This window comes from Aethalodelphis obliquidens, unplaced genomic scaffold, assembly GCF_003676395.1.
Source record: "Aethalodelphis obliquidens isolate GAN/ISIS:26980383/991018 unplaced genomic scaffold, ASM367639v1 scaffold38, whole genome shotgun sequence".
Lineage (NCBI taxonomy): Eukaryota > Metazoa > Chordata > Mammalia > Artiodactyla > Delphinidae > Aethalodelphis > Aethalodelphis obliquidens.
In genome coordinates this window covers 17,020,051-17,034,642 of record NW_020837982.1, presented here as the reverse complement: position 1 = coordinate 17,034,642, position 14,592 = coordinate 17,020,051, and the positions used below count along the sequence as shown (strand labels likewise).

Here is a 14,592-nt window from a genome sequence, read left to right as displayed (position 1 = left end):
CTCATGGTCATCTGTACATCCTGTGCCATCGTAAGACCACAACACTGTAATCGCCTGCAGCCTCATCTACCCCCTTACTCCTTAGGCTCCCTAAGGGCTAAAACCACGTGGCTGCCCGCTCCCTTTGTAGAATAATACATGGGACAAAGGAAATAGCCAATAAGTATTTATTAAGCAAATCAATGAACATATAAACTTCATAACTAAATACCCTGTGAAGTATGAAAACAAAGTCCATGCTTCTGTGTTTGTGTCTCCAGATAGCAAATTTAGCAATTACACCATGATTACAACAAAATGATCAGATAGAAAAAAATACTTTAACTAATTTCTTAATTATATGTGTATGCTCTTGGCAAAAAAAAAAAAAAAGATTCAAGACCGGTAATTTAAGAAAGTATCTGAAGGACTAGACTGGCAAATTAGAACACTAGAAGTTATAATACCAAATAAAAGCTGTTGACCCTTAAAATTCATTAAACTGTCAGGTCCTTAAATACAAGGTACAAAGTTCATTTCTGATGTGAATCAAAGAACATCATTTATTCACTAAAAAACAATTTAAATGAATTAATAGTCTGTCTAAAATTAGTAGGAACACACTATAAAAATAAGAATACTGGCATTATATTTTCTGTAACTTAATTTCCATGAAGATTATAACCACAAAATTTTTAGACTGCAAGTCCTATAATAAATATGAAAAACGATGTGAATTTGAAAAAGCTGAACTTTAGCTGACCCAGTTTCTAATAAGAAAGAACAGTGATGTCTTATCAGCATGACCATAACTTACCCACATTTGTTTGAGGGTTAAGAGACTAAATGTAGATCATCCTATTTCTCTTTCATATTTTTTTTTAACTACTCACCATTTTCTTTATTTTGGCTAGATGAAAATGTTATACACAGATGACCAAAGAAATTAATTTGATAATGATATTAAATGTGATTTATGACATCAAAATGTTGCTAGAATTAGATTTATATTTACGTCACATCTATAGTTACTGTCTAAATCAGCACCTGTTCTCATGTGTGATCAAGAACCGTTCTCACTACAATGGGAAAGCGAATGCCTGAAGAAGCGCGGACGGGAAAGTTGCACAAATTTCAGTTAACAAGGATAGGACCTCACCCTTTGTTTTCTTGCATGATTTCTTCTTTTAAAAAATAAAATGAGTTTTTTCCTCATCACCTGGTTTCTAGAAGAGAAAAATATGGTTGTATGACATTAAGAAAAAGTACAATTTAATAATGCATTCACTTTTTTGTTTTCAGAGACACTGAAAAACAAGCGAAGATCACTTAAGAATATATGATGTAATCAAAGTTAACCCTAATTTTTTTCACCCTGCAAAATAAGACTCCTGCAATAATTAGAACTGACTAAAATTCCTCCCATTCTATAGTAAGACTTTAATACAAATAGTTCATTTTTAGTTATTACATTCAATTGTAAGGCAAATATTATTTTCAAGTTCTGATTACACAGTTACTGATTCTCCTTAAGAACCCTCGTGAGATAAACATCTTGGCACACTCTTGGAGGGAGGGGGGCATAAGAGAAGGCGGAGCTTGTAAAGTTATCTCCTCCCTCAGGTATGTGCTGTCCTCCCTCCTGTGAGAGTGCACCAACACAGAGGCAGCTTCTGCTTTACACAGAAACAACACAATACACTCTAAGACGCCACGGAGGCCAACGTGACAGGACAGGAAGACTTCCCTTATAACTTAGTGTAATAGTTTCACTTTTCAAATTGGAAGCACTGCAACCTTCAAAAACAATGACATGCAGGCTCAGATATAAATATTTATACCCCACCTACTTCCAGAAAGGATTTCAAGCTGATTATTCAAATATAAATACAAAGCCAAGGCAAGTAGGAGTAATTTTTTGGATTATCTGCCACTCAGGACTAACATTGACACTGGCTCCACTCAAATAAGCATGGACAGTCAGGAGCTGGCTATACGGAAAAGTAGCCAAGAGATGAAGAGAATTATTAAAAGGAACGTTTGCTATTTCATACAAAGCAAATGACGGTGATGACAGAATAGCTACTGAACGATCCATACAGACGCATGCAGCTGAGTGAACGGTATTTCACAAGGTGATCTACAGCAGGAGCGTTACCATATATTCAGTTTGCTCTCATTGTAATTATGTACTACTCAAAAGCAAATGACAATCAATAAATATAACTTAAAATGTTTCCTAAGAATTTAAATGAAGAACCCCATCTCAGGACAGTGTGATAAGCACTGTAGCAGGCAATGTAGCTAATATGAAATAAATCAGGGCTGCTCTGCAGCTAATATCAGGGAAAAGACAGAACACAAACATAACGGAAGCTTTGCGGAAAAAAAAATCATTAAAAGTAGCCAACTAGATTTTATCTGCTATTCTCCTTTGTAAAAATGTTAAAACAGAGAAACAGTTCCAAAACAAGGTATATTTTATATGAGTTTTGCCTAACCTACTTCTAAGGGTTGTCAAGCCCATAGCAGCATCTCACAGAAAAATTCTAAGTATATGACTTTTATTATAAACCACTTACTTAACAAAAGTTAAAATTATTCAAATTTCAATTTTTATCATGCATACTACCATGCAAATTATATTTGCCACCAGTTCTGCAAAGTAGTCAACTATTGCACATACTCTCAGTAAGAAAATTTTTTAAAAGAAAAAAAAAGATATATATATATAAATAGCAATGTGCTCATTAGTAACGGTACTAGTAAATAAGTATAATGTTCTGGTTATACTTAATAAAACATATAAAGTAGAAATATCACATTTTTGTTACAAACTAAGAATAATTCATCTAAAATTCTCTTAAAATATGATAATAAAAAAAAAGATACCTATCTAGCTTCCTCTCTTACTTCAATCAGATCAGTAATTAGGTTTTCTTTTCACTTATTTTCTCATTCCAAAATGTGCATCCATAAAGGCCTGGTGTCTGGGATGAGCAAGGCTATGCAAACTACAACCTGGAGCAGTCTCCTCACCCACATGAGGTGGCTGAGCGCTTCCAAGGCACCAGGACATGAAATGGCAGAAGGGTCTACAAATACCGTCATTAGCAAGAGTCATGGAAGGGATTTCCCTAGAATAGGATTTTGAATAATGATAAAATGATCCGTGGCACTTCTACTTTGCAATGGCAGATGTGGCTTGGTGGGGGACGGTGTCATCACTAGTCTTAAATGAAAAAGCTTCATTATCTTACTTCATCATGCGCCTTGCAGGTACTCCACTGAAAAAAAGACAAAACAGGAGGCAAAAAATTCAAGCCTCAAGGTAAGCCATTTCAATGTTAAGTATCCACCTTTTTTACTAGCAGATTATAAAACCAGCTAGTTTTATGCAATAATTTATTTCATTTTTTGGCCTCGGAAACTCAAAGCTGTTACCCCAACCCCCAAGAAGCCAGAGGAAGATAACATATAGTAAAACGACAGCAAATTACACAAATCTAAAACACACCTACACTATATTATAACACACCTACACTATATTATAATACTATGTCAGCAGATAACATAAAAATGATCTCTTTATAGAATATACGGTCTTTAACTGAAGAACTCCAAAGATGATCAATACTTACGTCTTGATGTTCTCATGATACACTTTGGTATCTGATGGCTGGTTATAGAGTGGCTATAAAATAAATCAAACATTTATATACAAAATGTTGTACATCATCTATGAAGAGACAAAGACACAATTTCTATCTCAATGGTAGCGGTACAGTACTACTGGGTCTACACAACAGACGCCCTACCAAAACCTCCAGGCTCAGGTTCCCTGAATAACTCTGTCCACCCCATCTCCTAACAACGCCACTGCTCTAGGAAAGTTCATAAATCCACTGTACCCCATAATAAATTCATTCATAGATTTTTTTAATCTCAAAGGCAAAGGAGGATTTAACACCAATATTACCCTAACAGTATGATTCAAAGAGCTTTCTATTTCTGTTCTTAATTCTTTCTCCTTCTAACCGAGTGATTAAATGGCTGCTCAGGCAAAAACACAATCAGGAAAATGCTTCTGCAAAGGTAACCAAGCTCATGCACATTATTTCAAGCTTATCACCCTTACTGCCCAGCTACATCACTCTCATCCCAAAGTAAATGACTGTATTCCATTATATCCCAAGAAAAACTGCTACAAAAAGAGCACTAGACATGAAAAAAGAAATTTCTTACTTACCAGTTCAACTTTTGGGCCAAGACCTTCAAATATTTTATGAGCTTCTTCTGCTTTTTTCTAGATAAAAACATTATTATATTGTATAATTAAAAATAATATTACCTAAATGCAAAATCACTTCCAATTTAATAATATTTACCTAAATACTAATCTACAGTCAAACTTATCCTTATTTCCAAATATTCTTCTTTCATATGATAGCCTGAAATACTCTCTAATTTTATTTTCATAACTCCCTCACAAAATTCAGTCAGATCTGAACATTTGTATTGAAAGCAAAACCTAAAGAATTGGTAAGTTCTTAAAAACAAAAAGATATTAAGATTCCAGGGAGAGGGAACAGAGATTCACTATTAGAAATGAATCCTTCAAACATTTTTAATACTTCAACTCAATGTCTTTATGGTATTTTATGTTTTTAACTTTTCATTAAAGTTGCCAATCTTTACTACGGTAAGCCAAATCGATCTCTTTGAAGAAAAGCTTATAATGAGCATATTTTCCAATTATAAGAAAACCTTAGTAATAACAATAGAGAAAACAACCAGTTTGAATTACTCAAAGTATTCAGTAATAAATAAATGTTGAATTATATACTTTTACATGCCTTTTTCAGAAGTAAAATCATCTAGACCAAAGTGCTATCTATCTAACAGAAATTTACCTTTAATAGACAAATGAAATATAATAAAATTCAATACTAAAGCTGTTTAAGCTGGAATTTGACATCCAGCAAATGTGTCGGGGGTTCTCAGATCTCTCTCTTGCCCCAGCACATGCTCACTAGTAACAACAAGGGCTCACTGCCCGCTGCAGAGACTCCCATGTCCACGCACTGTGGCTGGGAAACTCTCCAGGGCTTCTGATGCAACACACAAATGGGAATGGAACTAATCAGTATCCCCAAGTGTAGAGAAAGATGTTCCCTTAAAATAAACACTATCCTTTTCATTTATCAATTACAATAGTTCAAATATTTATTTAGCATATATTATGTGAAAAGAACTACGTTTAATTAGCAAAGGAAGCTCAAAGTACTGTAATGCACTTTCCAAACTCCAAGAAACTTAAAATGTTATTAAGATGAGAAATAAACATATCAAAAATATCATATACAAAACTATAAAAAAACCAATGAACTTGCACAGCTAATGCTATTTCTGTATATAGTTTTAAGTCGATTTGTCGACCTTGGTATTATTAACATTTGGGCCAGACATTTCTTTGCCATGGGCACTGTAGGCTATTCAGCAGTACTCCTGGCCTCTACCCACTAGATGCCAGCAGCACTCCACCCCTCCCCAAGTTACAACAATCAAAACAGTCTGCAGTTGAGAACAATGTTCTAATCTCAAAAAGCCAAAATGTAATTATCACAAAATTTATTAGCTTTAAGGTATATGTTAAATAACACACAAACAGCATAATCACAGATGATAAATTTGGAATATCTAGCACCTACAGCTGATTCTCTCTAGACGACCTTCATTCTCCAACGTTTAAACCTGCTTTCTTGAGGCACTCCACATTACATAGAGTCTACGCCAAGAACAGGCAGGCTAAGTGAGGCTGTAACAGAGAATACTGAGAGACAAGGGGGAAATCTTATCACGACAAATATTTACTGGTATCCTATTACGTAAAGGCACTTACCTCTTCAGAGCTAATTTTAAAGGCTAATATTTAAGGTGTCTGCATATCCCAAGATTTAAGTTTTGCAAAATTTTATTACATATTTGACTTCATGTTGGCTTAACTGCTAAGAACAGATTAACCTATCGTTTGGCAGAAAAAAATTAATTTAAAACCTTCACATTTACATAATATAATTTTATTCTAAGTCTATAGATAGAAGTAATTAATGCCTCAAACATATGTTGACTATGTTCTATGTGCCAGGCACCTGCGAGACACTAAGGAAACAATGAATAAGATATCCTTCCTGGTGTAGGAAGATAAGGAGTCTTGAAAGGCTTCATAGAGAAAATGATACTTGAGCTGGGTCCTGAAGTCGAATGCACTCAACAGACAAAAAAGGCAAGCCACGGGGATGCCTGACGGCAGGGGAAACGTCACGGGGTAAATTACTAACGTCAAGGGAACATTCACACCTGTTCTGGTAGGGTATGGCTAAGAAGGGAATATTGGGCCACGGGCCAGCCAGGCAGGCAGGCACATAAGCACTGATGAAAAGGTTGGGCTACTCTGTAGAAAGGGGGAAGTCATCAAAAGGTTTTATTTGGGGCTTCCCTGGTGGCGCAGTGGTTGAGAGTCCGCCTGCCGATGCAGGGGACACGGGTTCGTGCCCCGGTCTGGGAAGATCCCACATGCCGCGGAGCGGCTGGGCCCGTGAGCCATGGCCACTGAGCCTGCGCGTCCAGAGCCTGTGCTCCGCAACGGGAGAGGCCACAGCGGTGAGAGGCCCGCGTACCGAAAAAAAAAAAAAAAAAGATTTACTTGAAGAACCACGTCAGGGGGCTCAAATATGAAGGATGGATTAGAAAGAAAAAAATGACTGAAGGAAGGAAACTCAGCATCAATGAGAGGTGAGGGCTCCAATCAAGCAACTGGCGAAGGAGGAAGAGAGAAGCAATTGACCAGACCAATATCCAGGAGGCAGGACTGAGGCTCTTCATTGATTAACCAAGTCTGCAGAGTGGCAAAGAGAGAGAAATCGATAGTTTCCAGGACGATGGCCATGGTGACCAGAGGTTGTTGGCACTAAGTACATTCTCCACTGTCAATCACTTTCTTTCTTCTGGTGCCTCGTTAACTTGCAAATCATTCAATCAAAATATAAACATGTTCCTGAAAGCTTCACTGCACACCCCCTCTTTTCTATATGTATTACAATGCTGAAATTAGAGCACTTACAAATATTTTTTGAACCTACAACTGGGAAGGGTAACAGCAAATTGAACTGTTAAAAACAGTCCAGGAGAAGAGTCTGTTTGGAGACTAAATGAATCCTAGCCTCAAGTTTAAACGTGATACAAGGCAATTTTTCTCCCAGGAAGCCAATTTTAAAACTAACAGTCAGTTTGAGGTAGTTTTCTGCCTTGCACTAACTTTCTAAATAAAAGATGCCTCATACGAGACAAGGGCCCCTATCTCTTGGGCCACATTTGGCTTAATTGCCAACCAGTATCTGCCACTGTCAAACAAGCAACAAGACGGAGATGTACTCTTGTTGCCCCCCACCGCTCTGTGACCTCGGTGTCCAAACAGGTAAGGTCATTCATGACAAAAAGCTACAGAGGCAGTGAAGGTCTAACAAAGGCAGCATGGTGAGGAGGAAGACACAGGCAAGGGTCAGTGGTGAGAAAGCGGCCTGCTCCCATCACGCCCCTCGGGGGCTTCTGCTACCATCCGGGGTCTACTGCACAAGCACCACCAACGCAGATGACTAGCAGCAGGGGATACAAAAAGAACCTATTTTTTGAAAGATGATTTCTATGGTTACTGAGTTAAAAACAATCCTCATTGCAAGTCTAATATTAAGACAGATTTCAAGTTTGGTTCTTCTGTTCTTCACAGAATGTGTAACAAACTGAATTGTAAATGCTAAAATGGCAAGAAGAGGTCTAAAAGGAGCTTTCGTTTCTGCTGATGGGCATCAAGGAACATTTACTACACTAGCTAATGAAAAAAATACATATATATAAATTAACACAAACTGAATTCTCTATCAGATCTTGTTCAGTAGTTTTCAGTCCTCACATCCTAGTCAGGCAACCGCAGAATTCACTAACACTGGAACTGTTTATTAGGCCTGTAAGAGAAGGCTAATTAAGAAATTCAATCAATTAATAAATATCACTGAATTCAATGTATCTGAAAAGTAACTCATACTAAGAAAGAAGTCAATATATTATTTTATAAGAGCCTTTTCCATTATTATCAGCTCTAATCCCTATTTACTTTACCCCTGAAGTCACAAACTGGCCATGAAGCCTATCAGCCCTCAGAAGTACTTTCTTGTTCTCCAGTGTGTTTTTTTAAAAGCAGGAGATTTCATATAAAATCCATGTACCTTGCTTCTCTTAAACAAGGAAGCACCTGTTGACCTTGGGCCACATCCCTGCAAGGACCCCAGCGTCACTGCCCTCCAGGCATGCCCTGAGGGGTCCTCATCACTCCTTCCACAGACTCCCTTCACCCTCACTGGACTCATTTTCACGTAGGTTGTTCTGCCCAATAAATTGGACTGATTTTGAACCCAGTCAAGGAACTAGTAATAATTGTCCATATTTCTGCCTCTCAGTGACTTAAAATTCCTTAAGTATTGTGTACCTGATGACTTTCAGTTATCTATCTACACACACACACGCCTGAGTCCAAGATCATTCCTATAAAAGTGTATTTAATGACTATCTCACAGCTGCTTTTCTTAAGGTCAATTTCCTTTAGGATCTGGGCTAACCTTGCTACAGGATGCCTGTGTAAGACTCCACTCACTACAAGGCAAATAAACTGAAATGACAATCCCCAACTTCTACCTTATGATCACCTTAAGCTGACAAGCCAATTCTCTACCATAGTACTTAAAGCATATAATTCTTTCTTGAACTGGGGGCTTCTGGAAGCCCAGTGTTAAGCAGCTCTGTTGAAAGGTTTTCTTCACATTAAGGTGAAATCAGTTTCCCTTTAACTGCTAGTTCCTGGGCTGGATTCTGGCCAAAAACGAACTTCAGCGTCACAAAATTATTCATAGAATTGAGGCCTGGCTTTCCTAAATCCGTGGACACTTTTAATTATGAGTATGAAAGAAGAAATTATGTTAACAAACCTAAAAAGGAAAGTTGACCTAAAGGTCAATGGCCTCATACTTTGTAACTAAAATTCAAAGCACACCCCAGCTATCAGTTCTGAAGCAGATAATGCAAGCCATTTCCACGTCCAATGACCATCTCTACTAGAATAGTGTATTTGGCATTAAATGTTGCTTATAAAGTGAAAAACTACAGAATGGCTGTATTATGTGCTACACACTTGCTTACCACTATTTATATAACAGGAGAGAGACTCAGCTGATAAAATTATACTGTCACAAAATAGTATTATACCATATAAAATGCAAATGAAATATTAAATAATTTAAGACACAACTATCAACTTTTCTTCAGTATATAAAGAAAAAACACCAAGCTTCAGTCAAAGTTTAAGAACATTAAAAATTATAACAGAAAGCAGGTTTAATACAATTAATATTACCACAGAATACACAGATGACTGGAAAAGGCATAGTCCAGTGGTTTTAAAGGCCTGTGCCGTCGGGAATGGCATGAACTTACCCGATTTTCATCGTAAATAATTTGGACAATACTGCGGTGTTTCTGCTCCACGGGAGGAGGTGACACAGGCTTCTCAGGCTCTGGAGGTTTAGCAGCTTCTTCTTCGAGCTGTTGCTAAGAGACCCAGAAAGGAAGAGTCAGGCATCTGCTGCACATCAGCCCCACTAGTAATTAATCACCAGAGATAACACATGCTTCTGAGCAATGCTTTGCTGATTCTATAGGGTAATCACTTAATCTACTAGGGCCTAATGGACCCAAAGGCTCTAACAAACCCAATCAGATTTATTGACTAATAACTAAACAACATAAGTCATCATTTGAAAAATCCTTTTATATTTTAATTCTGATAAATTTAAAGCAAAATAGTAAGAGAATCTAAACATACGAAGGTAGCCCATCTACCTCTATCACAATGACCTTTTGTGGCACTGTAATAATGCTTTTCTGTGTTATAGATACACAGTATGTGTTAATGTCTGGCGGGGAGAGTATGGTAGAATGTTTAAGGGTTAATCCTTAAGTCAGCACAGCACCATCCTCTACCCTACTCCCCGGCCAAACTATACTCTATAGCGAAGAGGCCCTGGGAAAACCAAAAGAATATGGACTGCTGGTGTGTGCAATCACAAAGCAGGAGCCTATCTGAATTACTCTGCCCAGGATTCAGCCTTAGGGTCACCCTTTGCAAGTGGCTTGATCCTAGGACCCCTTCTAGTCCTTACCTCAATCTTGAGCAAGTATACAAACCCCTCACATGTAAAGTAGGGATATTAATCCTACCTACCACATAGCTTTCTGAGATGATTAAATGACTCAATATATGGCAAGCACAACTATAAACAGTCACTAACTATTACCTACAATTATTACTGAAGTAAGGACTGACTCAGCTAAGTTCACTGCTTTTTGTCTTCCATCACCTAACTAGTGCCTGATACCTAGTAAATGCTCAACAAATAGCTACATGGATATAAGTTCACTGAATGAAGTGATAAAAAAGACATTAGGTAAAGATGGTTAAGTCTACCAAAGGCCTAGAAGAAAAAAAATCACCTATACTACCAAGTAAGACTGATACTCAAGGTTCCTAGTCATTTAAGTCAGACCGCACCCAAATGAAAGGATAAAAATCCTCCAGTGAGGACCACTTCCATTTTGGAACAGAAAGTACTCTTGCAACCTGCTATCTGTGTGAGCAAAAGATATTTGGCATTCTGAGATCATTTTTATGGGAATGAGTTCTTCAACCATGCCCTTTTATTCCCTTGCTCAGAAGGCCTTCTTTTAGAATCCCCGTTAAGTAGGTGCAGAGAAAGAAATAAACAAGTTTCAGGAAATCACATTTTGTTCTTAGTAGCTAAGTAGCCCTGGGACAAAACCACAGTAACAGAAAGTCTAAAAAAACAAAACAAACAAACTTTCCTCACCTATTCTTTTACATTAACTTTATGATAATTTTGGCAAACTTTAAAAATAAATTTAGTTAGAATTTTTATTGAAATTGTATAAAATGTGAATTAACATGAGTTCACATTATTAATACTGTGTTTCTATTCTGCTGTATTTATTTACTCAAGTTGTCTTTTATATTCCTCAATAAAATTTATAGCTCCTGTATATCTCATAAGTCATACACTATGTCTCATTATTTTTAATTATTTTAATGGGTTACATGTTATTGAGCATTCACTATGTGACACATATATTAATACATTCATTATCTCAACTCATACAACAATCTCATGATTCAGTTGGTGTTATTAGTATTATTACTATTTTATACATGAAGAAACTAAAGAAAAGTAAAAAATGTGACCAACCCAGAAGAATAAGACCCACTAAGACTTAAAAGAATTGTCAATAAACCTAATATGATTTAATAAATAAAAGAGGGCTCAACATATTAAAAAAAAAGGCAAGGGGGGGATATTTTTTAAATGACCAAGCAGATTTTTTTAAATGAGCCAAATAAAAATTCCAGCACTAAAAACATAATTATTGAGGGACTTCCTTGGTGGTCCAATAGGTAAGACTCCAACGTTCCCAAGGCAGCGGGCATGGGTTCGATTCCTGCTCGGGGAACTAGATCCACATGCAAGCTGCAACTAAAAGATTCCACGTGCCACAACTAAGACCCAGTGCAGCCAAATAAATAAATAAATGCTTAAAATAAAAACATAATTATTGAAATTGAAAATATACTTGACAGCAGATATGACAGAAATGAAGATACTGCACACAATTAAGCCTGAAGAAGGAAAAAATGGGAAAGAAAAGCAATTAAGAGACATGGAAGACAGTGATAAAATATTACATCTAACAGGACTTTCAAAAGATGATAAAGAAACTGTAGGAAAGGGTTTTGTAAAAAAGATAATGGCTAAGGAATTTTCCGGAACACATGAAAAACTCTAACACATTCAGGAAGCCAAGTGAGTCTCAACCTGGAAATATTTAAAAAACAAAACAACAACAAAAAAACACCTACTCCTAAAGAAATCATAGTAAAAACAAAAGCACTCAAAGAAAAAGTTACTGAAAGCAGCCAGAGAGTAAATTCACTCTCCACAAAAGAACACAAATTAGACTAAGGGCTGATCTCTTCGCAATGAAAGGAAAAAGACAGCATGCAGGGAAAACTGAGAAAATAACCACATTCCAAACAAAGATACCTTTCAATAACAGCCATAAGTAAAAGACAACAGTTAAGTTATGAAAACCAAACAAACACTGAACTCTCCAGCTAACAGATCCTCACTAAAGGAAATTCTAAAGGACGTTCTTCAAGAGGAAGCACATTCTCACAAATGGAAGATCTGTGTTGCAGGAAGGAACGATGGGCAAATAAGATGACATATATGTGGGTGAACCGAAATGAAGACTGACCATATAAAATAATAATGTCTTTGGCAGTTTTAAAAAAAAATAAGAAAGAACTAAAATATATGACAACAATAGCATAAAAGTCGGGAGGAAAGAAAGAAATCAAGAAATTCTATGCCCTCCTATACTCAAGAAGATGGTTAAGATACTACTTAGTTTTAGGCTTCGAGTTAAACAGACTGTTAAAATTTCTGGGGAACCACTATAAACAAAGAAATAATGTATAAAATCCAAACTGGTGGAGCAGGAGAAGATGGAATAGGACAATCAATCCAAAATAAGGATTGGAAAAAACAAACAAGAACATCAATATCAGCATAAAAAAGACAGGACAGGGACTTCCCTGGCGGTCCAGTGGTTAAGACTCTGTGCTTCCACTGCCAGGGGCATGGGTTCATTACCTGGTCAAGGAACTAAGAGCCCACATGCCACATGGTGAGGCCAAAAAAAAAAAGACAGATAGAAAGCATAAAATAGTTTTAAAATAATTGAGATATTACCAATCATCATCGTCAACTTTTTTTCTTTTTTTATAAATTTATTTATTTTATTTATTTATTTTTGGCTGCACGTGGGCTTTCTCTAGTTGCAGTGAGCGAGGGCTACTCTTCGTTGCGGTGAGCGGGCTTCTCATTGTGGTGGCTTCTCTTGTTGCAGAGCATGGGCTCTAGGCGCCTGCACTTCAGTAGTTACAGAGTGTGGGCTTAGTAGTTATGGTTCATGGGCTCTAGAGCACAGGCTCAGTAGATGTGGCGCATGGGCTTAGTTGTTCCGTGGCATGTGGGATCTTCCCAGACCAGGGCTCGAACCTATGTCCCCTGTATTGGCAGGCAGATTCTTTTTTTTTTTTTTTTTTGATGTTGGGGGTAGGAGTTTATTAATTAATTTATTTATTTTTGCTGTGTTGGGTCTTCGTTTCTGTGCAAGGGCTTTCTCTAGTTGTGGCAAGCAGGGGCCACTCTTCATCGCGGTGCGTGGGCCTCACTATCGTGGCCTCTCGTTGTGGAGCACAGGCTCCAGACGCGCAGGCTCAATGGTTGTGGCTCATGGGCCCAGTTGCTCCGCGGCATGTGGGATCCTCCCAGACCAGGGCTTGAACCCGTGTCCCCTGCATTAGCAGGCAGATTCTCAACCACTGCGCCACCAGGGAAGCCCAGCAGGCAGATTCTTAACCACTGCACCACCAGGGAACATCATCGTCAATTTAAAAGAACTAAATTACCCTGTGGAAAGACAGTTTGTCAGACTCAATAAAAAACAAAACCCAGATACATACTTATATAAGAGATATACCTAAAATACAAGCACAGAAAGTAAAGGGAAAGAAAAAGATACACTAACTTATATCAACCAAAAGAATGCTGATCTAACTACATCAATATCAGGCGAAGCAGACTTTATGGTAAACAAAGCATTGGCAAGGATGTGGAGAAAAGGGATCTCTTGTGCACTGTTGCTGGGAATGTAAACTGGTGCAGCCACTACGGAAACAGTTTCTCAAAAAATTAAAATAGAACTCCCATATGATCCAGCAATTCCACTTCTGGGTATTTATCCAAAGAAAAAAACATGAACAAGGAGATATATGCACCCCCATGTTCACTGCAGCAGTTTTTTTTTGGGGGGGGTCATCATTAAAAGGGGTCAAAATGGGAAATGAAAGGAAGGATAACAGAGTTTGGGGTTGCTGGGGCTTTGGAGGTGCAGACTAGTTCCACAGTTTGATTTCCTCCTGGCCATTAAGGTAGGAATTTGAGGATTTTACAAGAGCTGAAGCAGCGCCACTTGAGAATGGAAAGCGATAACTGGGAGGTTGCTGTCCACATTGTCAGAACCCAGTTTAGTTCACGAGCCTTCACGTATAGGGTCAATTATAGTTTTCAGACTTTTTTGAAAGTTCAATACTTCTTGAAGACCTTCCAAAAAGCAGGCTTCCCAGGGGAATGTGAATTCACTAGCAGATTTGGCAGCTCACTCCAAACAAGCCTAGTTTTAGGCAAATACAGTTTGCCTAAAAGACAGTTTAGCCCCAGCTCTTCCTTGCAAACACATCACCATTCCTGAGTCTCTTCTACAGAGAAATCTTGCATCTGCCACTGTATAAATTTCTTCAAGAGCTGGGCTGAAAGGCAGAAATCTTGGAATCCTAGCATGCATCTGAATTTAGGCTTGGACATATTTTCT

The 14,592-nt window shown here is 37.6% G+C and overlaps 1 protein-coding gene across 1 annotated transcript in view; it reads right to left on the bottom strand.

Annotated features, from left to right (window-relative positions):
- The window catches only part of NCOR1 (nuclear receptor corepressor 1), a 142,626-nt gene that overhangs the window by 80,941 nt on the left and 47,093 nt on the right, over positions 1-14,592 (bottom strand). Inside the window, 4 exon segments of the mRNA XM_027131124.1 lie at positions 1,139-1,205; positions 3,621-3,673; positions 4,229-4,285; positions 9,523-9,636. Of these exon segments, the coding sequence (XP_026986925.1) occupies positions 1,139-1,205; positions 3,621-3,673; positions 4,229-4,285; positions 9,523-9,636 (291 nt within the window).